The sequence below is a fragment of the Telmatherina bonti genome (genome assembly GCF_933228915.1).
Source record: "Telmatherina bonti genome assembly, chromosome: 6".
Lineage (NCBI taxonomy): Eukaryota > Metazoa > Chordata > Actinopteri > Atheriniformes > Telmatherinidae > Telmatherina > Telmatherina bonti.
Window position 1 is genome coordinate 27962776 of NC_136624.1, and position 26107 is coordinate 27988882.

The window sequence follows — 26107 nt, forward strand, 5'->3', positions numbered from 1 at the left end:
TGGATAAAACGTTTACTGTCATTTTAAATTTTTGGTTAATAAAACTAAACTTTTTGTTTGTCTTTTTTTTGTTTTTTGCTTTTAGTTTCTCTTATCTGTACTCATGAGTGCGGAGTAAAAGTTATTAAAATAACTACCTTTAGCACCATCTAGTGGTTAATAAATTACCTAATTGATATGTCATTTTCCTAATTGCATCTGGACAGATTATTTGCTCCCAATAAGAACAGTATCTTTGCTTTTAGGCTTCTCAAGTAAAAAGGTAGTTTCAGAAGACTGCTCAAGTAAAATTACTAATTCAATTCAGAAAAAATATAGTTTATGAAGTATAAATTGGGAGGAGGGAGGTGGGCAAAAAAAGTTAAATTTGGACTTTTAATATGAGTGTTTTATGTTTTGTCAAAATAGCACTTTACTGATGAAGATGGTGTGTAATTTTTTTGGAATGGATTTCTACTTAATGATTTTCTTAATTTTGGATTAATCTACATGAATTTTCCTAAAGGATCACTTTTTTTTTTTTTTTAGAATCTTGACATTATTTTGTCCTCACTTCTTTTTGTGTAAGAATATCCATTTTCTAGCCATAAAACTGACTTGGATTACCCTAAAATTTTACTTAAGTTGCAGGTCTGTGTAATCTGTTAGGTAGTCTAATGAAATATTTCAAATTTAAGTTTTAGGTTTTTTAATGCTTTTAACAGTGATAAGCTGCTAAAACTATCAAAAACATTCTATGTTCCAAAATGTGGAGCTAATTTGTACAATTATAATTTGGTGAATTATTTCTTCATTGTAACGTTTCTTTTTTTTTTTTTTTTTTTTTTTTTTTAATCATGGGCTTTCCTTCTGGCAAATTTTTCATATTTTTCTTTACTTTGCTATTAAGAAACAAAGTGGGGTTGTCAAAATTTTTGGCACAAAGTTTTGTTTTTTGTTTTTGTTTTTTTTACTTGATATTTTTTAACCCAGTGTCTGTTCCTGTCTTTTTTTTTTTTTTTTTTTTTGTCTAGAGGAGCATTTATGGGTTAATATTTTGAAAATAGTTTCAAATTGAACAGGTTTGAAACGGATGTATTATTATTTGATAGCGCTGTGTATGGGTGTGCATTTATGATTGTGTGCTTATTAACCAATATACTGATATTCTACAAGTAGTATTTTAGGTTTATTGATTTGTTTTGTTGTTCTATTTTTGTTCTCAGTCAAAGCAGGAAGTTCTGCAGATCATTTTAAGTTCACAATCACTAAAACAATCCATGAAAAGAATAGTTAACACTTTTATACATGATATATATATATATATATATGTATAGAGCACCATTGCAACCTACATACCGTAGGTTTATATTTATACCATATATGTATACCGTAGGTTTATATATATATATATATATATATATATATATATATATATATATATATATATATATATATATATATATATATATATATATTCTTTATTTTATTAACATTGTATTAAATAGCTGTGTATTACCGTTCACTGAAGCAAACCTGGTCATTATAATGTACTATTTATATAATAGTCATAAATTCTTCAAAAGTCTACTTAGAAAAATCCAATCGTTATTTAACATTAGTTAGCGTTTAATATAAAGCCTACACGCTTATGTGGTTTAATAGACATATTACAATACTATATAAAGTGGTCACACTGTTCTAGCATACATGTGCTTCCTATGTTTTATTTGATTCTGTAGTCATTTAGCAGACTTTTTTGTCGATAGCGACTTACATACACACTCATTGCCTGCTGGGCACATCGAGGGCAAACTTTAGGGTTCGGTGTCTAACCCAAGGACACTTTGGCACATAGTCAGGAGAAGCCTGGACTCGGACTCCCAACTTTCCAGTTGCAAGCCGACTGCTATACCTCCTGAGCTATGTATATTAGTTAAAGTAATGCAGAATTTCCCCTGGAACCTCTGGCTGCAGGAGCCCAAACGTGGAGCCCATTTGAGAGAGCTACAGGGAAAGTAAACCAGTTCAAGTGTCTCGTACCAGTTTCAGCAGTTTCAAAACAACATTAAGGTGTGAATACTTCTTCCGTCCTATGTTCACAATTTTGCAACAGAAGAAGAACAGTGCAGATCTGCGTGGGTAAAATACATATTAAGTGGTGAGTTAGTGTTTATATTTTGGTATGAACTTCATTTTCCAGAGCTCCACCCTCGCTTCGGTTTACAGGGATTTTTTTTTTCCTTTTTTTTTTTTCTTACGTGCAGCTGCCATGTAGCAGAGGGAGGAACAGCTGGCTGAGGGAAGAGCCAGCCCGGGGAGTCAGTCACATTCCTGGCTGGGATTCAATGACTGAACCAGACACAAACAAACAGAGTGAGAGAGAGAGAGGGAGAGAGAGAGAGAGAGAGAGAGACTCACACAGAGTGGGGAGACAGACTGAGAGTACGCCAGACTGAGCAGACGAAGCTTATTTCAGGCGCACATTAGGAGTGCGTAAAACCGCAGGAGGACTGAAACATAGCACGCGCTGATTGTACGTTGAATAATACGAGTTTTGAATGATCGAGTTGACAGACTTTATTTGTGTCTGCGTTCAGGAACTGCCCTGTGATTTAAGCAGCTTTCACTTTTTTGAATGGGCGCGTTAGGAAGCTTCTCCGGTGACATGGAAATGCGCGTTATTGAGCTTGTTGCCGGATGCTGAGGACGCCCAATCATCACAAAAAGTCACTTTCTGCTTTAATTTTTTATTCCCGAACTCTCGTTTTCCAACTGACGACAACATGGAGGGCGCGAGCTTTCAGCCTCACCCCGGACTTCAGCAAACTCTGAAGCAGTTTCATCTGAGTTCCATGCGCTCTCTCGGCGGACCGGCGGCGTTCTCCGCTCGGTGGCACCAGGACTCGCTCTTCGGTAAAGATGGAAAATCCGCAGAGATGTTGCTCTCCCTGCCGGCTCAGACACCCCCGGTGATGTCTGGCCCACTTTTCATCCCATCCGACCGCTCCACAGAGAGGTGCGAGACGGTCCTGGAGCGAGAGCCCATCTCCTGCTTCGTGGTTGGGGGGGAGAAACGCCTGTGCTTGCCGCAGATCCTCAACAGCGTCCTGAGGGATTTCTCCCTCCAGCAGATCAACTCGGTGTGCGATGACCTGCATATCTACTGTTCCAGATGCACGGCGGACCAGCTGGAGATCCTCAAAGTGGTGGGAATCCTGCCTTTCTCTGCGCCGTCCTGCGGGCTGATCACCCAGACCGATGCTGAGCGCCTCTGCAACGCTCTCATCTACGGCGGTTCGTACCCTCCCCACTGCAACAAGGAGTTGGGCTCCCTGGAGCTGGAGCGAACCGAAAGAAGCTTCAAAGTGTATCACGAATGTTTCGGCCGGTGTAAAGGCCTGTTTGTCCCGGAACTGTACACCGGTCCGTCAGCCGCCTGCATCCAGTGCATGGACTGCAGACTCATGTTCCCGCCTCACAAGTTTGTTGTCCACAGTCACAAGAGACTGGAGAACCGGACTGTCCACTGGGGGTTCGACTCCGCCAACTGGCGGGCTTATGTGCTCTTAGACCAGGACTACACCGACAAGGAGGAGAAAAGTCATCTGGAGCAGCTGCTTAAAGAGCTAAAAGGCAAATATGACCTGATGGGGAAACTATCCAGTAAATCCTGCAGAGTAAGTCTGTTATGTTTCACATTCTTATCATTTATTTTGTTTGCTTTGGTTTGTGTATATCTGTGGATATTCTACCAGCCTCAGACTTCCTGCATCATCTGCACTGATTTGTATCAGTTTTTTTTGTCTGCTTCTCACTGTTTTCTTTCATTGAGTGTTTATATGTCTCCAAAGTGTTGCATGGCGTATTTCCCTGTACCCGTCTGTGCTACATGTGCACCACAGAACACCTCATTTAGCCTCACTCACACTCACATATGTCAAAACGAGGTGAAGGGAAGCCATCAGCTTGAACCCCTGAGCATCCATCCCATCTCTGAATGCTCCCCACTCTTCACACCACCCCCTCAGAGTGACCCAAGGGCATCCGCATTATGATGAATGAACCCTCAATGATATATTTTATGAGTGTGAGAGAGGGGGAGCTGGTACCATGAGGCGGGGAAGGGAGGGGGGAAGAGTTTAATAAGGTTTGGAATATGGAACTGGTGCATTTGTGTGAGAAAGAGGGATTGTGGGGGTCGTGTGGGTCAGAGATGTTTAGGGCCAGGAGATGAGGTGGCAGTTTCTCCATCACAGAGCAGCTGTTATGTGGGACTCTGATAATGAGTGGACTTCTCTAGTCTGTGTGCATCACCATGGCACTGAGCGGGAGCCAGGATATACTCATTACGCTCTTTAAAAAAAAAAACCCAGAAAATCTGTCTGAAATAAAGCAACTTAGTAACAGAAAATATTTTTGTTTTGAGGATCTTGAAAGCTTTCTCCGCTGATGTACTTTTTTCATTAGACGGATACTCCTGATTCTTGATAAGTCTCTGTATGGGTTTTTTTTTAACTCTTGCACCTGTGGGTGATGTCTTCCTAACTGCTGTCAGCAGGTCTTGATGTATCACCTGCAAGTTATATATCTCCTCAAAATGTTGAGTCCTATACTGACAGTCTTTCAGTGTGTGTGTGATAAACTGCACACAGGGCCTGAGCATCACAGAGGCAGCACAGTGGAAGGGGGCAGAGCATATTAGCTGTGGTTCACTGTCAGTCGTGTCCCAGTTAGCAGACAGGCTCAGTCCTCAGGGAGCCGCACACCAGCACTCTCCCATACATCAGCCTGACAGGGCAAGCTGCTGAAAGGCCGGACCGGGGCTCATAGGCCGCGTTTGGCTCGGCTTACCCATGAAATGAAGACACAATGTTATCGGTCTGCCACAGCTTCTCTCTGATGTCAGAGTGTTTTATTAATAAGAGACAGGTTACCTTGTCTGCTTGTATCATCTGTCCAGACTCCCTCCCCATATACTGTACCAGGAGGTTTGTGCAGATATATTGCTGCCAGAAGGAGCTGCTTAGATGATCATTGTTGGCGCGGTTTTATTGTGGATATGGTTTGGAAACAAAAGTTTTCATGTGATTTGAATTTAACGACGTACGTTAAAACACTGCAGCATAGAGCACAAAAGCAAAGCAAACCCAGCATTTGGTAATTTAGCCGTTTGCCTAATGTGCAGATGAGGGCAGATTGCAGAGGGAACAGCGCAGACGCTCCCATTCAAAAGATGCAAGGTGTGTGAGCCAGGCCTTGACATGTGTTGTCAAAGGGCCATAACCTCTGACCTTTCTCCTAAGACAATGACCCAGCCAACCCCCCATTCTTTTCACACCATCCAATCAAATGGCCTTGTGTCCAGTCCACTGGCCAGATGGCTTCCTGGTAAAGGATGGAGAAATATACACAACAAACACTGGTCCCAACAGCAGCTTAGCTTCTTATTGAACACCTCTGTGGAAGTGCCGTTTGTCTGAGATCTTATATGAATTTTAGTCTGCTGTAAATTTTATGGAAATCTGAAGCTTGAGCCCTTTAAAAGTCTTGCTTCATTATTGCTGACCCCTGCATGTAGTAATTCAAATATTAACTTTTCTGATTAGCATGGAAATCTCCAAGAAAGAGGATTGGAGCTTGAATTATAGTTTTTTTTGTTGTTTTTTTTTTTCAGGCCGAAGTCAAATACCTCTGAGCATTAACTGTAAAAACAAAATCCCCAAGAAGTGAGGGCAATGCGATCAATCATCTGACTGAGTGGAGAGTTAACAGAGACTCTGGAGGACTAAGTGGACCTTCCATAATGGAATGGATATTAAAACCATCCATGTGAGGCCAATTTATGCCATTTTCCATCCCATTGTTCTCCTGACTCGATGCAATTAGCCTCGAACCTGAAGTAAACCAAAGTGTGGGTGGAAAGCTAAAGGGTAGTGTGATTTGGTTTTATAGTGAATGAATGAATGGAAATGTTCTCTACCTCCTCCACGATCAACTTGCGGTGTGTTCATCTGCACCTGAGTGAGGGTGCTTTAATATAACGAGTGTACACGTGTGTTTGCATGTAAACAGGCGAGTGTTATGACTGGATCAGCTGTATGAGCCAGATTAGAATGAGCTCAGCGCCGCCTCATTTCCATTCCCATCTGTCTGCTGACCCCTTCTAAGTCCAGAAAGCTGACATAGCGCATCTCTGGTTCTTGATGGGCTTGTCTTACCCAGCCAGGCAAGATCCAGCCCCCTCAAATAAAAAAGATCAGTTACGTTTCGTTCAGATATAGTGATTCTCTCTCTCATCACTGAGGCCTCACTTCGTTTGGTGCTAAGGGTTGGCTTATAGGCTTGTGTTTAACTCGCCATTTCCTTTTTGTCCTTGGAAACTTCATTCTTTTGAAAGCATTCGGCTGAGTCCCAACACCCTCCCTTTCTCCCCTCTGACCAGCCTCCCCCGCCAGCCTGTGACTGCTGGCCAGAGTGTTGTGGCTAAAGCAGGGGCGGCTTGTCAAGGCGACGGGGTGTCAGGAGCTCCCAGGGGTTGTGGCCTTCATTCTGGCATCGATGACCCCATGTTAAAAGGGTGTCAGCTGGGGTTCTCTCATGGGTAATGTGTGCTAAAGACCTGCCGCCTCCTTTGTTTGAGGGCCATGCTTTCAGAGGCTGTGAAGTGCAGCAGCATCTCTTTGTTGGTGCCTTGTTTCTTTGGGTGCTCTGTGGATGGGTCTGTAACCTCCAGCCTCTCTCAGGGTGGGAAATCCATGCTTGTGAGACTGCTGTGTCACCAGTTTACTGGCTATGTTCTCAAAGACAGATTGGAGCCTGTGGTGGTGTCTGCATGTCTGGTAGAGACGGGGTTGGGAAATAATTCAATATTTTCATTAATGGACTTTCAGCAGAATCATATTGCTGTTATTTGATAACATCATTATATCTTCATCAATATCAGTTTTGCAAATTAATATTTATTGAAAAATGTAAATTAAATAAACAAAAATAGGCTTTTAAATTTTGCCTGATTTAGTTGAAGTTTTTTTCCTTGTGAGTTGATTTGAGTTTTCAAACTGTGCATAAAACAAGTTATCTTATAACTAACTATCAATACATTTCTTTGGCTTTCCTTGTCCTTGCCATGCTGTGTATAAATAGCAATTCTACCTTTTCATTTTACAGCTGGAAATGTATTTTCAAATTTACATCACAATATTTTTTGACTGAAATACATGTGATCAAAGAAGCTTTCAGATTCTTTACTATTTACTATTCATTTATATTCATACAGAAATGTTTGCTAAATAAAGACATTTAGAGGCATTCAGTGTAACAGCAGCAGCAGTGGAGTTAAATCTGTATCATTTACAGCCAGACAATAAAAAGTCATCTGGTTACATTTGTCCTGAGTTTCAGTAATAGACTTTACACAAGATATTAAACATCTCAGGTCATGTTTAACAGGTTCGGTAGAGGCCCAGAGCACATCGCCACATCACCAACACTAGAAAAGCACTCGGAGAGCACAAACCTCCACCAAAGGCCACAGTTCTAAAAAAGTTCCTGGATCCAAATGGTGATCCGGATCACCACCAAAATTAAATAAGTTCTCCCCTTTTACGTTTCCAACAACTCCTGAAAGTTTCATGAAAATCCGTCCATAACTTTTTGATTTATCTTGAACACAAATAAACAGATTAAAAAAAAAACATTTGGTAATAAAAGTGGAAAGACATGATGGTCAACGGGACCTTTTCCTGGAAAATACAGAGGGATCATATATTAAACCTTTTCACATATGTAAAGAAGTTGGACATATCATTATCAGCCATATTTTCCAAACATTTTACTCTTTTTTTTTTCTGTAGTTAATATTCAACAGTGTATGTGATGTCCAGCTGGTTAATTCCTTTCTTCCTCCACTGCTAGCTATTCTGATCTACACCAGTTAGCGAGGTAATTCAATCATAAGAGAGCCATAAAAACTGAACAAAGGCAATAACTTTATTGCCTGATTTTTTTTATTTCTGATCAATTTGGATTTTGTTTCTGCATCTTGAAACTTCAGTGACACAGCAATAAGACTTATCTCCAGGAGCAAGGGAGACCGATGATGATGCAACTGCAGTCAACAAGCCAGTCGTTCAGTCAGTCGGTCAGGCTGTTTGTGGCAGAACAGATGCCTGTATTGAGTTAGTGCTATTCTACAATCATTATCAATTCCTCCTCGATCACCTCCCAATTTCCAGCTCTGCGATTAAGAGTCAGGCCCATCTGGTGCACAGACAGGAAATCCTGGAGTCTGCATCTGCTGCTTGCTGAGCTACTAAGCTGCTGCAGTCAGGGGGCTTTAAACTCTGATAATCCCACATAACTCCTGGAATGCAGAGACCACAGTGCACATCAAAACTGTCATCTTCCCTGGACGGCTTTTTCAGTAACTCGGAGACTCAAACTCTTTCCTCCCTACTCAAAACATTCTCACAATTTATAGCCACTCCCTCTAGAATTTTCTAATTAGAGCACGAATTAAATATACCACAAAGAGTACATTATGCAGAGAAACCAACAATGCAATTGCTCATACCAGTTCAGAGTGCTTGTCTGCTGAGACTTAGAAGCCAAAAGACATACAAACAAAACTGCAATGTTTATCCCTTTAAATTTTCCCTCTTAAATGACCTGCAGTTCTGCAGAACTGTTAGACCACATTGGAGATGTGCTAATGGAGCTCCAGCCAGAGCAGAAGTAGGCCCTGCTGGTGCCATATGACAAATCGGCATGCTGCTCTCGCCTACAATCCACCCACCAAACACCTTCAAAGCTATCGGGAGGATTAGCTCACGCAGCTAAACCAAACAGACTGCTCAGTGTTCAGACAGCATTTGGGCCAAATCTTGTTCGTGCCTCCTGTTTTGATGGCTAGCAGATCACAATCAGGGGGCTGCAATCGGTTCACTTGCAACTGGTGCGGTGCCAAGTTGCTATACGGTGCGTGTCGCTGCGAGGATAGGAAAAGGAATGTTTTAGGGATTTACACAACTCCATTGCTCTTTGGGATCTGCATAATTTATTTTAGGATTAGGATGGTTTAGATTAACTTTGAATTCTCTGCAGAGTTCAGGAGACGGTGAAGCGGAGGAGACGCAGAGGGGTGTGAGCGTACTTTTATCTTTGTCTATGGTGACATGGGAGCCCAGAGTTCAGTTCCAGATCTGTTTTTTATATCTTTCTGCATGTGGGCAGGTCTGGACCGCAGCATTTCGAGGCCTTTCACAGACTCCACACGCTCTCAGAAAGGACTCGTCCTCAGTCTGAGTCGGCTCTGTAGGCTTGTGATTGGAGGGTGCCTGTGGTTGCTAAGCAGAGCTGCTCTTCCTGTGCTAAATAAGAACTTCATGCTCTCTGGCTGGTGGGCTCAAAGAAGCGAGCCAGAACACACGCACATGCATACACACAGGCTACACAGTGCACAGACCTCTTACAGTTCACAGACCTCACCCTCCTCCATACACAACCCATCCTCTCTCATTGTGACCTCTGTGCTGCGACTCTGCAACTCTCCTCTTCCTGCTGCTGCCTCCTCTACTCTGCGTCACTTCACAGGTCAGCACTGCGTAAATCTCCCCGCTTCATCACTGAGACCTTCTTGACTGACACCTCCTCTGCCTTGTCACTGCCACTCACCTCCTCAGTTTGACACCCCTTCGACCCTGTAGGACACACACACTCACACACAGTTACAGACACAGGCTCTCCTCTTCTCTTCTGCTGAGATCTCCTACTGCACTCCCCCTCACACTGCATTATACTTAGATCTCCACCTCCACTGTAGTGAGCACATGCTGTATGAGTCTGTATTCAGACTGGCCTACATACAATGCACCGCACATGTAGTGCTGTGCTGTTCAGGAGTGTGAGAGCTACTCGTCTGGCTCTGTAAGGATGAAAACTCACCATCCATCTCTAGATAGATAGATAGATAGATAGATAGAGCTACTTTGTCAGGATGACCTCATAACCATCCTCCAGGCTCATTTCAAGTGCTTGCTAAATGCACAAATGAGTGGGATCCACATTTTTGGCTCTCTCCCGTTTTGCTGTGTGTTAGTACAGATGGCTGTTCTCTTATGAATCTGATGGGCCACCTGAACACTGCATCTCCAAATCAGCTCTTAGAGTCCTGAGAGCTCTGAACCCACTAACTCCCAACATATTTCGCTCCCCTTAGTTGTCTAAAAAAACTAAACTAAAAAGCAAGACGAAGTACATACATATATATATATATATATATATATATATATATATATACACACACACACACACATACATATATATATATATATATATATATATATATATATATATATATATATATATATATATATATATATATATATATATCGGCACCCAAAAAATCTGAATCGAAACGGGTGCTCTCCAGACCAGCTAAACATATTCTATGCAGAGTCGGAGCAGTGCAGCATTGTCAGCAGGCACCCATATCAAATTAATTCAGCACAGCTGTCTTGGCGGACTCTATTGAAGCGAGTGGGGAGCGTTATTTATTCAGTATTACAGTCATCCCAGGATCTGTCACTCTTTGCCACGGCCTCATCTGGTCAGGTGGACCTTTTCCCTCTGTGACCTTGTCTTAAATAGCAGAATGAACTATCTCTGCAAAGCATCCTGCTAAAGAGTTGGCCACCTGCCCCTCCCAGCTCACACTTTATGCCCTTTCTTTTGATATCAATACAGCAGGGTTTGGATTTGAAAAGACAGGCATAGAGATGGGCCTCAGTTGCTCACAAGCACCCCTCCCTCACCCCCCAAGTTCTTTTTGCAGGTGTCTACTAGTTTTAAGATTGCCCATACTGTCATCTCCATGCTGGCTGCCTAGCAGGCCAGCCCGCCTCCCTTGCGCTTGTGGCATTGAAAAGCTTCTGGCTCTATTTCCAGCCAGTCGATAAGCACAGACGCACACAGCCATGGTCTGAAATAGAGCAGGCCCACCCTTTATCCTATAATGAGGGTACTATTATAAGCCTTGTGTCTTAAGCTGTGTATGGTGGACGTCATGAAAAGAACTAGCACGCACGATCTTAAAAAACATCAAGATCAAGCTGCTTTTCAGATTATCATCAAAACTAATCACCTTTGGAGCTGATAGTTTTAATCTGCTGGGTGTCACGTCACCTGTTCCCCCTTTCAGTCCAGCAGGAATAGTTTTTACCTGAAACTTGCAATCATAGAAAAAAAAAGAGAGATAACAAGATTTTTTGAGGATAATATATTCATGCATGACCTTGTATCAGTCGCTTGTGATAAATCAAATGCAGAGAAGGTATCCTGGGTGGGGCGCCTGTCCCATATGGAATGTATGAATTATTCCAGGAGTAATACCAATGCATTGTTGGTACGCTCATCTTGACAAAGACTCCCATCTCTGCATGTCCATATTTAATTCACCCCTTTCAATTGCACAACTGTACAAGCTGCTGATATAATGAGTCGCTCCAAAGAGATTAGTCGCCCTATCATCAGCACAACTCTCTAATTTCTCTGCCTTTTTGTTGTGGTGCAGGCTGCGCTAAATGGGATAAAGGGGCTTGGCTGGACACAGTGGGAGGAAGTAGCTTTTGTGTTGCTAGCAGGTGCAGTGGAATGACAGTGGGATGCATACATGATTGCGTGGCTGAGTGTGTAACTGTGGGTGTGTTGCTTGGTGTCTGTCTCGACCAGGAGGGTATGTGTTCCCTGAGTGCCGCTGAGATACACCAGGAACCTCTGGATCTCGACTTGAACCCTCAATCACGGGGCTCCTTGGGGGTGTGCAGTAAATTCTTCAGGCGAATGGTTTTTTTCTCTCCCTTCCTCCTCCTCCTTTTTCTCTCCATTTTTCTGCACACATCTGGTGAACAGCGCTAGCACCCCTGTCATCTTTTACTGCGTTGAGGTCATTTCCACTCTATCGGTAAAGTGGAAACACATGATGTGCAGGGTTTGGTCTTAATGGGGTGGGGCTGCCACTGACACAGCTTTACAGCCAAAAACTGCCAAAAAGGCCTCAGAGGAGCGCCTCCAAACTCAAAATTAAAGAGATTTGGGGTTTATAACGTTATTTGACCATCAAATTTAACAGTTAGAATTAGCTCATACCTAATAGCTGAAAAAAATCTTTTATAGCCTTTTTGAAACATGTTGGGATGTATTCATGTTTTAAATATGGTTTAAATCTACTATAAGATTTGATTTAGCCAGCAAAAAACAGAACTAAACAATGGTAAACATCTTGAAGCTACAAAGAAACAATGATGTTTGCATGCACAGTTTTATCAAGGTAGAGTTGATGCGGGTAATTGGATCTCAGTTTTTGTCTCAGTGTAGATGCACAGGAGGGGTTTCGAGTTATTCCCTGCAGTGTGTCTGACACCAAGATGCTGTGAGCTGCGCCATGCAAAAGGAAAAAAAAAAAAAACACAAAGAAATAACTTCTCTGTGGCAGAGGATCATTCAGAGCTGAAACTTACAGATGTTTTGAAGTTTCTTGAATGGCTATTTTCACAGACAATGTTGAGGTTGTAAAAGCATGATTTAATTAGAACAGGTCAGCAGTGTGGAAGTGCTTTAAGTGACTGACAGTTGGCACACAGTCTTAATAGTCATTTTAATCGCATTTTTAGCCACCTGACAAAATTAACGGATGAGTGGGAATTCATTTTTGTCTCTATAAACTTTTCATTTTGTTTTTTTGCAAAAAAAGATGCAGCTGGGCCCAGTCAAGCATACAGAAGACTGATAGGAGTATTTATCAGATCTCCAATCTTATTCAGTTTGTGCCAGAATGACATGTTCATTTTGGTGTGAGCGACACCATTAATACTTTTTGTCCCCATTGTCATTTATATACAGCACTTGTATTGACAAGACAACAAGCTTCAGATGAGTACAAACTCTGGAAGCGGCATGTGGTTAGGAGTTTCTCTTCCTCTGTTGCACGTTGGATTTTTGTTTTTTACATAAATTTCCTCACTTTAGTTTTTTTCTTTCTTAATAGTCTGGTACTGAATTTGGCATATGCTTTGGAAAAAAGTTCCACCCCTCAAGTTTAGTTGGGATCCTGCAGATTTCCTCAGTTCTGTGCCTTGCTGCACCAAAATATTTCACAGCACAGCTCGCAGTGCTTGTCATCCTCAAATATGAGCTTGTGTCGTTTGTGAAAACTCAGCCTTCCCTCTGACACATTTTTGTTGGTGTCTTGACTGTGCATCATTAGTATCAGATTCATCTTGTCACCTTTTTTTTTTTTTTTTCCTTTTTACATTGCACAGTCATGCATTTCTTACAAGCCACCTACCAGTCGTTTCTTTGCCACGATGTTATGGAACCACCGTTCTATTTACAGTTAACAGCTAAAAACATTTCGCCGCGTGGAGATAATGTGCTGCTAAGAACCCTAAGTGGAATGAATACTTTTTTCTTTTTTTTTTTTAATGGAGTTTTACTGCTGCGCTATATGGATCTCAATGTGTCTCCCAGCAAATTCCAGTCACGCTGTGGTTTCCATTTTGTGGTAGACAGAGTTACAGTGTAAAAAGGGGTGGGCTTCAGTTGCTGCTGTCTGTGAGTAGACTGCAGTCAGGCTGGGTGGTTGTGCAGGGCAGCTGCATGGATTTTATCCCTGCTGTCCAACAGGACTCCATCATAGACTGCAGCAGTGCTCATTATTGAGGGCACACACTCCTGTGCTGCATGCCTCTGTCCTCATTACCTCTGCTGCAGCTTAGTTCTTTGCCTTTGTTCCCTCTCTTGGCTTGAAACTGGAGAATATGGAGAGAAGTGCTGAGGCTGCAGTTAGCTTGGCTGCCCACAGCTTCTGCTGCACAGGAGAAAACATAGCACAGACACCCCCCCCCCCCCCCCCCCCCCCCAGCCTTCTTGTCTACATATTTTCACAGAACTAACGCACAGGGGATGCTGTATTTTTTTTTTTTCATCATCCTTCTTAGCTCAGTGGTTCTTGCACTCCTTCTTTGGATAAATATTCACTCTCAGATGTATTTGTGTGTGACCAGATGCCCTCGTGGTCACTCTGCTGTGTGAAAGGTCCCACAGACTTGCTCTTCAGAGGTGTTAAACAGCAGCCGCCCTGAGTGGCTGGAAGGACAGTAAACTTTTATCACACTAATAACCAGCAGACACAGCCAACCTAATGGCTTAGACAGTCATGCCAGGGGTTGCTCAGAGGTCAGGTTGAATTGCAGGACATAAATGGTAGATTCCAACTGGTAGAACAAATAAAGGAAGAAGAAAGAAAGGCCATCTGAGGTGAGCAGAGGGGACAGTTGTTATTGGAAGAGCAGATAATCACTTAAATTGATTCGTAGTAAAAAAAGGAAGCTATTGATTTGACTGCTCTTTTATAGCAAGGCGATCCGTGGCCTTTTAACCTGCTTTCCCACCCTACTCTGCTCACTTTCAAACACCAGATTCAATTGAAGCACGCCGTCCAAGAGCACAACTCCTACACAAGTGACGAGTGAGTGAAAAGATTTGAGTTTGTGCAGCACTTGGTGAAAACATCAGTGGTGGAGGAGGGGGGCGGGGATGGGGTTGTTAATGGAGTTCAAATCCAAACTTTTTCATCAGAGTCCTCTCCCTCTGGCTGAGCTGGATGGGTCCTGAGAGTGTTTGTTTTAGGTGAAGTCAGTGCTGGAACAGAACGTTGTGAACCGCAGGCCAGACTGTGGTTCTGCGGTTCTGCTTCGACCTGAATGCAGACGGCTGTGTTTGTTTTGCTTCCCCGTTTCTCAGGGAGAATTTTAGATGCTGCCAAAGTCCTGCTCTCACACCCAAGGCACGCAAATAAAAAAAAAATTAAAAAAACCCTTTCACACAGAATTTCTAAAGGAAAAAAAAAACTGCACCTGAGTGTATTACATGTGGACTTCAGCACCACCCCGGTGTGAGGGAAACACACGCATACGTATCCGACTCTGATCTCGTAAAAGGGCTCTTTGGGAGATGAGATGGCGGTGGATTGTTTCAGTGGCAGGATGTTTGTGTGTTTTGTTCCAAGCCTTTTCATAAATAGTAGTTTTTATGTTACTGAGGTCAACTGGTTTTACTAGACAAGAGAGGCAAGTCCAGAGGCAAGCAGGCCTCCCCACCATCTGGCAGCCATAAAAGGGGGGGAGCAGAAGGTTTTTACTGGGGCTTTATGAGATGGTAGGGTGAGACACAGAGGGGAGGAGAGACAGAGTGGATGGTGGACTCTGGTTGCCCCCAAGCTGCAAAGCTTCCTCTGCCGTCTGAATGACAGGTCAGAAGTTCATTGCCTTTTTTTTTTCTTTTCATCTTGCATCTGCCTTGTAAGGTGAAGGAGATGACTCCTGGTTCAGAGTTTGAGGGCACAGGAGACAACATCCCTGTGAAGTACACAAGTGTGCATAAAGATATATTCAGAGGAAGAGATTTATTTTGATTTATGAGCTCGGTGTGCTTTTAAAATGTTTTGGAGGACTGCAGTAATCAGCATGTCAGTTAGGTTAAGCAGAAGATCAGATCTGAGCCCTACAGATGGTGCAGAATTATGTGACTGCGTAAACACTGGTGATTCAGTGACTTGGTGTTGTTTGGGTATGCGTCACCATCACAAAGTGCCCTGCACACCACAGAATAACGAAACAGTAAGTTGTTTTGTTCTAACACAAATCCGGACCCGCTTCTTTTGTCCGAAGACAGCTTTATAGTCAGGTTGCCTTTTTTTTTTTTTTGTTTGCTTATCTAGTAGGAATGACAGCATTAACCAGTAAGATTGTAAATGAAGATTTCAGGGACGAAGATACTCCTAAGAGTCTCAGTTATGGTCCTTGAAAAGCTAGAAGCTCCATCTTACAGGTTTTCCAGAAAGGAGTTAACGTTTCAGGAGGCTGCAGTGCTTTGCTGACTAGCGCTGAATCCTTTCCTTAGAGACTTTGTTGTTATACCACAGATGATATGTTAACCCTTTTGCCCCTTTGAGATATCTGGACGATGCAGAGTCTCAATCTGAATGTTGCTCTTGTTAACCTTTGGAAACGTCACCCTGCAGGGTTTGTAAATTGTATGAATAATAATCCTTTTTTATGTACCATTTTGTGAAAAAATAAAAAATGACGTACGACTGCAACAAACTAACATGACATGAAATAGAATAAAGGAAATAGAAATAATGGGAACTCTCAAGCTACACCCACATAGAAAGTAATTCGCTCATTGCTTTGTAACTGACAGCTGATCCTCGCCAGGCTTTCTAAGCTCTGGTTGCCATGGTATCCATCTTGTATATTTCCCTCCCCAAATATGTTGGCCTCTTACGTCAGTCGGCAGCATCCTTCACCCTTTTCCTTTTCAAATTAGTTGCATCTGCTTCAAAGTTCAGTTTCGTTCAACTTTATGTTTGTTATAAATCCTTTCATTTTATTGAAATTCCATGGTCTGTTATGGCTGCAGCATTTTTTCCAGCTCTTTCTGTGTGTTTCATAGTTAGCCTCAACAGTGAATGGTTTAAAACCAAATCAATACAAGCACACCAAAGTGTTATTTTTATCTATAGCAGATGAAATACAGTTGTAGCAGACTTCACTGCTAACACAGCGCTCACAGCGCAAACTTTAAAGAAACAGCATAAGAACTCCTTTGTGCCAGAGGTTGTACCGCAGGAAAAAGAAACCACAAACTGATCAATTTCCTCAGGCTGCACGCTCATCTTTGATCATGTCTTCTTTTTTTTGGTTATCTACAGTTATCTACTGCTCTTATGGGTCAAGCTTTGTGGAAACCAATTCAAATTTCCCAAAGGGGGTAATAAAGAGTATCTTTCTAAATTAGTTATATTGACCTCTTTCTCTTGCCAGCATGGGGTTTAGTTTTCAGACCCTCTGTCTCTTCACACAGAACTAAATGAAGAAAAGAAAAGTGCTGACAGCAAGAGAATAAGAGTGCATTTGGCAGGAACACCCTTGTAGGTTTCTGTGTCACTTCACTCTATTAAAATTTTAATCATTTCCTTGCTGTGATATGGTCCCTGCCATGGCTCTGTTTAGGCTCTGTGCAAGATGTATAATAGGAGGAAAATAATTAGGCAGGAATTTGAACTTATTTTCATTGAAATCACATAAAAGCCGTTACGTTTATGAAGTGCTGCTTACTCCACTCATCAAGTAGGGAATTGTTCTGCAACATTTCACACGTGAAGATTTTTGTCTGATTGGGGGTTAGATGAAAGCAAGAAGCTCATGCAGTTATCATTCTGATTATTTTGGTTGTGGGTTTTTTTCTGTTCCCAGCTCGTAAAGTCTTTGCATTATTACAACTGTTATAATCCTCAGACCAGACATGGATAATTCTAGTTGTTTGTTACATTTGTTTCCATGCAACCACACTGTAATTTTGTGCAATAATAGAGGCGATTTATATCCGAGCACCATCAGTGATATCGCTGCCAGTCCAAAGTCATTGCTAATACGTTTATTAAAGGGTCTCCAAAGATTTGTCAGGACAACGACGCGAAATGTCATTTTACTGTCAAGAACACACTTGTTCAAGTTTACAGACAGCGTTACATGTCTTTGTACACATGTGAAGTCATGTTCGGTGTCTTGACCGTTAAGAAAAGGAGTAAAAATTCAGCGCTGTGTCTTGATTGAGTAACTGGAAATAAGGACCTCTAGGTTTGGTAGTTTCATCTACTGCAGTGATTCAGGAGATAAAAATGTGGCCTGTGTCTCTTTAAGAGCACTGGCCTGTCTGCAGAATGCATCAGTCCTGTGGAGCAGACGCAAGCCAGCAGGAGGAGGAGGAGGGGAGGGGGGGTTGAAGGGAGGAGCATGGGGTTATGCGGAGGGAGGAACGAGGTCAGGAGGGAACAGCCGCAGTCTGGGCTTCCAGCCTCCTGGCTAGACTGCTGAAAGTTATTATTGAGTTCCTGTGTAGGGCCTCCCCTCCCTATGGCATACTCTTCTGTGTTCACTACAAGGTAGACTGGGAGTACGACAGAGGCGAAGAGAAACGTTGGCAGCCTCTCCTGGCCCTTTGCAATGACCCTGTATGCAACAAATAAAGGATAATTTTGTTTGATTCTGTGCTTTTGTATGGGTGAACACTCTGAAACCCTGGTAAGGCTGAGAGCAACCGCACACGCTAGCAGCCTCACAGCTGCTCGACAGCAGCTGAAACTCTGGCCAAGCTCGCAGTTGTCTTAAGTTACAATTTAGCAGACATGTCTTGTTTTCTTAGGACTGGCCTTAACTAGTCAAGACAAGAAGGTTGACGCTTCACCAGTGTGAAAGCTGTGGTATAAGTTCCTCCACTGGTTGTGCTAAGTGAAGAGAATGGTTCAAGGACAAGTAGTGAAAGGACAACTTTGGTTTCCCTCAAATTACAACATTACAAAATAAAACAAATGCATTTTAAACAAAGTGCTTGTTCATAGTTTGAAAATCTGCACGGCAACTTCCTGAAAGTTTGTGCATTATTTGTTGCACATTGCTTTGCAGAAGTTTTGCAGCAAAGCTCCTCATATCTTGTAGATCTGCTCTTTGGGAAAAGGCCATGGAGATTACATAGTTACATATATGTCCTGCACTTGGGTCTGTGCTTGCCTGCAACGCTAATCCCTGGCCTGCCTTTAGCAGCAACATCAGGGGCACAAAGCGCCTGCGTCCTTCTAGCTTAGCCCATCATGAAAGAAACAGACTTTTATATAATTCCCTGTCTGGTGTATTTGTTCTGAACCTGCTGTTGCTTTAAGCAGGGCTCCTGCAGGTTAACAACGCCCAGCTGCTGCCGGCTCTACTGCACTGAACTTGCTGTGGCTCAGGTCCACAACAAGCTCAAACCCATGCAGCACCTGAGGCTCGTCATGAGCCTGAGAGGCCCAGCACATATCTTCTGTAGCTTGTCACATGTGTGCCCTGATTAATTGCAGCATGTGCCTCCATTCACAGTCAGTGTGATCATTCCACCTCTGTATTAAAGCAGTCTCGGTCAGAGTTTTCAGGAAAGCTGGGCTAATGGTGGGTGGGGGTGGGGGTGGGGGGGAACCCTGGCTCCAAAATGGGTATTTTGTGGAGTTCTGTTTGTTGAGTCAGAGCTTAGTTGGGCTCTGCTGTTATGTGGTTGCCATGGAGAAAAAAAACACAGGCTCTTGTGCAATAAAATCATCCAGGAAAAGACATTTCCAAGAATTTTTCAGAGCGAAGAAACAGACGGCAAATTGCAGAATTCACGAGGTACTGCGGTCCACCACCCACCCTTTCCAGCCCTCCATTTTAGAGCGCTCATATTCATTTAATGGAAGCTTCGAGGCTCAAGTCCTCTCACCTAATTAATACTGTAAGCAGATATGTTTTCCTATGAATGTTGGAGGGAAACAAAACTGGTGTTTAAACATGGAATGTGTGATGATAGGAGCGGATGTTGTGGGTGTTTTTACCCCTTATTTCCCTTACAGACAATTCCTTGAGCAAGTGGAAACAAGTGAAATGCTATTTGATCTCTGTCAAATATCACTGTGTACACACACTCACACTGTGCAGCCATTGTACATTTTGGCTTGATTTTTGTTTCTTTGCCAGAGAGCAGAGCATTTCCAGAGGCCGTAAAGTGTTGCTTGAAATGGGTTGACAGTTAATTGGTTGAACACTTATTAAACCCACTGACTTTCTTGTATTCATTTTTTTTTCCTTGGAGCTCTGATTCTCCTCACTTATGTCAAGGCTTTTTATTTCTCTTCAGTTACGAGTTATTTTCTTCACGCCATTACTCTACTATCTAAATAGGCCCATAAAGCGCATTGCTAACTGCAGTTTTCTAGTTGATCTTTCTTGCATATGAGAAACTAGTGGAGTAGAGAAGTAAAAACACAAGATCTTATGATTAGTGTCTACAGGCTAATTTAGAAGTTCAAAGCTAATTGGACAAGAATATCTTTTACAGTGTTTCGTTGTCTAAATGGTGTTTGGAGCCACGCTGGTGTAAAGATGAGGTTTTCTAACCTGGTGACCAGAAGGGCAACATTTCAACAGAATGACCAGAATGGCATCTATAAATTTCAACAAGATTTATTGCCTCAGTTCAACCAATTGCTGTTTCTCAGGACATGTACTGTGTTTGAAATGACATCACATGGGACGCTGAGTGAGTGGTGACCCTAACTTCACCTCGCCCTCTCCATAGCTTTTATGGCCTGCTCCCTTAACCCCATCAACCCCCCCCCCATCCTTCCCCATCTCCTTACACCTTTTAACCTCTGTTATTCATCCCATTTTCATCTTTCCAAATAAACCTGCCACCTGCCCTCTTCTCCACTGGTTGCTGAAGGGGCATGTGGTCGTGTGGCTCGGGTTACGGTGAAGGCATGGTGGCTGAAACTGCAGCACAGCTGACCAGTGTACTGCCTTAACATTTTGAGAAACACTCAGGACCTTGGGTTTACGTGGCTATTTGTAATATGTTACTGGATTTTTTTTTGTGGCTGTGTTGACAGTAACCGTTTCCCAAGTTATAAAATTATTTTAAGACAAAGATTCAAATTAATTATTGAAGATTAAACATACTTAATATGTCTGGGATTGGCAGAGCAGTAGGATCAGTGCAGTATGAGTTAGTTCTGAAAGAAATCTTGTGCTTATGCTCCGATGCATTCACTAAATGGAAAATACATGCAATCTGTAAGCTGGTGTAGGTCTGATTTTGCAGAGAACTGATTGGACCTTAGTTAAGAATATTGATGAATGTAAGACTGAATCTGTGAGAGAACGATGCAGATGATTGGATGGGTTTACAACTTTGGATGAAGGGATTTAAAATGTGTACAGTAAGTCTTGTCTCGAACCCAACTCATCATGTATGGAAAGCATCTCCGCGGTATTACAGTGTAACATACTGACATCCTTTCATGTTATATTTCAACATTTAGGTGACTTTGTTTATTCATTCATTTTTTTAGTAAGATATAAAATGCCATCAGATTTCTCATTTAGTGTCATATGTGTTCCAGTTGGGAAACAGGTGGACACCTTCCTATCTTGTCAGTCTGATCGTACTCAAAAGGTCTCGACCTGTAAACTTGCACTTCTTGTTAAGTTACTGTTAGTCAGTCACCTGGGCCTCCTTCTCCTCCTCTGACTTCCTCAGAGTCTCTACCCTGTGGGGGAGGTGCAGAGGAGTCGCTCAGTACCAGGTACTGTTGATGATATAATAGTCTGCGAATTTGGAGCTATTACTGTTTGGGTTGTGGGGAGGTTATTCAGTGACATTTTAATCGGCAATCTGCCTTCTTTGCCATGGCATTAGTATTAATCTGCAGGATTAAAACTTAGTCCGTCAGCGCTGGACACGCTGTCTTGTTGCAGCGAGAAGAGCTTGGTAACAGTGTGAGCGTTGCGCATGCTCTTCCTGCATGCAGGCAGGGATGTGCTTATCAGGAACGAAACACGTTGCCAGTCTGGAAAAATCAGTTTTTTGTTGATCCTGGGTTGTTGACAATCTGAAATGTCTTGGAAGTTGCAGAGTTATTTTGAGCGATTACAAACAACAGGTTTTCTCTGATGTCATTCATTATTCTGCAGTTACTCATTTATATTGTCTTGTGTTATAATCTGTGTATATCAGACACGAGTAGCTCATTTTATGCCTTTTCAGTGTTGAAACATTTAGTATTATGGCGAAATCTAGCAACTGAACTATTAATCTATTCAGAGCAATTATTTTTAGACCTTCATAAGTTTGAGAAAATTCCCACCCGGCTTTCATATATTACAGAAACCTGACGTTTCAAAGATCAAAACATTTACACTAAGGGGGATGTTGTTACTGAAATATATGTAAAATGCATTTTTAATTCACTAAAAGACAGGGCATATAAACCTCTGCTGCTTTGTGTCATATGAAATTACAACCTTGAAGCTCACTTTGCCTCTCCTGCAAAAGACCAAAACAGTGATGAAATGAAGATGCAGCAGTGTGACATGATGTGTCTGAAAAACATCTTCATACAACACGTTCTTTCAGCACCCAGAACAGACTTTTCTGATGATGGTGACTAAGACCTCTATAGGTCAAATCCATTTTTATGTTCAACAAAATACCATATAATTAATAACCATTTCTCTGCTTGGCATTTTGAAGAGTCTGTACATTAAACTGAGCTGTGGTTATTTTATACTAAGTAAACATTTCATCGTCAGTTTACTGCTATTGCAGATACCATTTAAATGCTGTGTAATTTAATCATTTTAAACTTAAATCCACATTTAGTGAAATTAAGATTAAAACACAGAAATGTATCAAGAGACAGAGATTCAGATGAGGAGCAATGTTATCCCAAGAGATTAAGGATGGTGCTGGCAGTGCAGCGACTGCAGAGCTCAAGCTCTGTGAGAGTAAGTATGTGTATTAAAATTAAGATCACAAATATGCTGCAACACTTCTGATTGACCTTATAACATGATAAAATTATTGCATAGAAGTATGACTTTTTTCTTGGTGTTTAGAGATTCTTTATTACATGTTTGAGTGGAAATCGCTAGATAAATCGGAATTGCTCCTGTAACCACCAGGTTAGAGCTTTTTTTTCTGTAAGCTGTGAAAGTTGCAAGAAAAAAAAAGGGTGGTAGCCTTAAGCAGTTATGCTAACATCTTTTCCATCCAAGCCAACCAAAAACAAAGTAGCATTTGTTTTACCGGCAAACTTTCTCACACATTTTCGCACACTCCTTCCTTTTTTCCGACATGTTCCTAGAAGTTGTGTATTAAGTAAAGACCATTAAGGCAGAGTGTAGTTTCTTTTTGTCTTTCTTTTTCATTTATGTTAACCTTCATCCCCTCCGGCTTCCTGGTCAGCTCTGCAGCTGCTCATTCTTTGTAAGTGTGCTAAATGTTAATAGAAGCATAAAGGCATGGTGTGTGTGTATATTCATGTGTGTCACATTGAATATGCAAGAAAGTGCTTTTTACTGGCCTTGCTTATTTGTTCAGATCACGTGGTCTCATGTTCAGCTCTCCTGTCCAATAATGCAGCAGGATGGCTGACGCTATCTGCCGAAGTTACCACTATTGCACCTATAAATACACCAATCCCAGAGCATGTTTCAAAACCTAATATAACTTTGATTCACAGCCATACCAAGCACACTCATGCCAATAAAACGTAATCTGCAGGGATATCTGCTTGATGTTTTTTAGTCCGGGGGTTTGTTGTGAGGTCATTCTCGAAGGGAAGGAGTGATTTGAATGCCATTGTCAACATGCTGTATGAAAGGCAGGCGGGCATGTCCCGTTGCTATGGTTGCCATGTTTGGACCTGAAGTGGAATTCATTTCTCCTCTTGCAGTAGTACAGTAATCTTTCTTTTTGTTTGCTCTCGCCGGTGAGATGATCTTTTCATGCACACACAAGCAGTTCACCTCATTCAGGAACTTGTTTTTGTTCATGGTGAGAACACAAGAAATGAAACCTGTCAGCAAAAGATTACACAGCTAAGCATACCTTATTAATTTAAATCCAGATTTGGATGTACTGCACAATAGTACTAAATGAAGTGAACTGAATGGAAAATAATGAAACTAGGCCTACAGTGTGAGAAAGTCACCATCCACACATGCCATCATGTTCGTTCTAAATGCAAGTGCAACAGTTGCCATCATTTTGTTTGTTGGGGTATCAAGCTTTATATAATATACAAGAATAATATTCAATAATGTTTAATAAGGTCTTTTTCTCAGCAAAGTGCTGTAAGAGAAGACAGTCCATATCATTCAACACCACACAGTTGTAAAAACAAAGTGGAACATTTTATAGATAAACTGTCAGCTGTCTTTAAACATCTCTCACAATGAGATACTTCAGAGAACTGCGATTAATTTGGAAAGTCTGTAAAAGGGCTTAAGGGAGAATGATATGTCTGAACAGCTTCAGGTTAATGCTAATATTGCTCTGTATACAAACTTACAACCACCGTTATATGTGAAAACTGAATTTGCATCTTGTTTCTGCTGCCTTTAGGGGGCAAAATAAAATAAGAAGAAAATCTGTTCACTCATTGCAATTTTAAAGTCAAGTCAGTTTGATTTAAAATCACGAACGTGTGTAAGACCAAACCTTGGCAATGTTTGGTCTGCTTTGAGCACACCCTGGACCACTTTCATGGATAGTTACAGCAATGTGAACGTGTACACGGACTGATGTGGACAAATTCTGGTGAAAACTGTATTAGGTTTTCACAGCAAAGTAAAAGTGGCTGTGGTGATCCAGGGAAAAGAGGAATGGAAATCCAGGCAACGTTTTGTGAGCATCATAGCCATCTTTACCAGAACCTTCAGCCTGTTCCTTTGTTAGTTGTGCATGTCTGCAGGTAAAGCACCCTGTCAGTCACTGCTTACACATCAGTGACTGTGTGATTTTCAGCTAAAAGAGTGACATGCCAAAGATTTTGTATAATCTGCTGTTGACAGTAAGCCATTTCCGTGGGGTTCGCCCCCTTGAAACTTTCATCTCCCTCATCAGGCCGCAAGCAGCAGAGCCAAGCAGAGCAATCCAGACTCAAATGCATAGTCTTCCTCCTTCCACTTGAGCCTGTGACCTACTAAGTGGTTTCTTGACCAATAGGTGAGGATCTGCCCCCAAGACCTGCCTCGAAAGACTGCCCCACTCATTGACATAATGAGGCAGAAATACATACAGAAAAGTAATAAAGAAACAGAAATAAATAAGCCTTGAACAAAACAGGACGAAAAAAACAAGACTGAAAATTACGAGGACGTAAAAGTTACACATTTAAAAAGTCATACAGAAAAAAATGCAGGCATAAAAACAAAAGAAGTGGCAAATTAAAAAAAAAAAAACAAATGCACCAAATAAATGAATAAATTAAATTGAAAATCACATGGAAAAGTAAATAAATAAAGTAGTTATACAAAGTTAGATTTAAACAGTTAATAATCAAAATAGAAATGTATAATTATTAAAAATAAAAATTTATTTCACATTTTATAGTTAAAATGGGATTTTTTTTGGAGGGAAGAGGGGTGTAATTTATTGGCATATTAATTTGTTTATTGAGCCATTTTTACACTGCTGTTAACTTTTGATTTTGGCAGTTTCAGTCCTCCATATAGGTAGGCTACCTTAAAGCTCTATGTGTCAAGCTGTGTGGATCTGATGAGATATTCTACCTATTGGAAGAGCAGCTTGTCCTGCATCCACCTCAGATCTCATCAAGTCTCAATCCCAGAGACAATTAGGACAATCCAATAAGCTTTTCTGTAATGCCGACCTTATGCCAAGCCCTGTGGCTGTATTTGTGTGACCATACTTCCATGGTTCAGTTCACTACATAAACAAAATATTCTCCAACTGGACTCAGTGGAGACAAAGTAAATTGATAAATTAAGCTAAGATTTAGAGAGGGGAAATGAAAGCTGTATCTGTTTGGAAGAGGGATAAAGTTTCATGGATATTCTGGGCAGACACTGATAATTTTCCCCCAGCTGTTACAGTATGTGGTGACCACAGGGCTTTATATAAATCAAGTGACTGTCATACGATTTACGCAGTTGAATGGAAAGCTCAAGGCATCCCTGTGGCCATCCACACCGAACTGCAGGGATCACATTACTAAAACTAGTATTCTCTCACTTCCAACTAAGGCTGTTACCCGAGTGAGCCATGCCAGTTGGTGTGCCCTTGAGTGAGACAGCGCCCCACTAAGCAAATGTCGATCTGGGGATTACATTCAGGGGTTTAGGAGGGGAAAGGAGGGCGTAATCTGAAACTGTTGTGTCTTGTTGCTGTGCACTTTTCTTAATGCTGTGCTATCATGCATCGTGCATTGGTATTGTATGACCATTGCCCAAGGAACTTCATCTGGGGGGGAACTATTTTTGTCTCACCAGATGAGCGCTGCATCATGTTTTGTTTCTTGCTAATTTCATTAGCATTTTGTAGTGCCACAACAGATGCTGGAGCCTAACATTTTAGCCCTCTATTATGGTGTGTATTTGTGGAAAAACATGAAAAATTTAGTGCCCTGGAAAGACTGTTTCAAGTTGAGCCCATTTGCTTGCTTTGTGCTGTTAATTAAGCCTCCATTAGCATG

At 41.7% G+C, this 26107-nt stretch overlaps 1 protein-coding gene across 1 annotated transcript in view; it reads left to right on the plus strand.

Moving 5' to 3' along the window:
* The first annotated feature begins 2442 nt into the window (after nt 1–2442).
* Nucleotides 2443–26107, plus strand: part of skib (v-ski avian sarcoma viral oncogene homolog b) — a 30456-nt gene continuing 6791 nt past the window's right edge. The window contains exon 1 of the mRNA XM_079241675.1: nt 2443–3659. Within this exon, the coding sequence (XP_079097801.1) occupies nt 2766–3659 (894 nt within the window). The 5' untranslated portion in view covers nt 2443–2765. The remainder of the gene's footprint in view (nt 3660–26107) is intronic.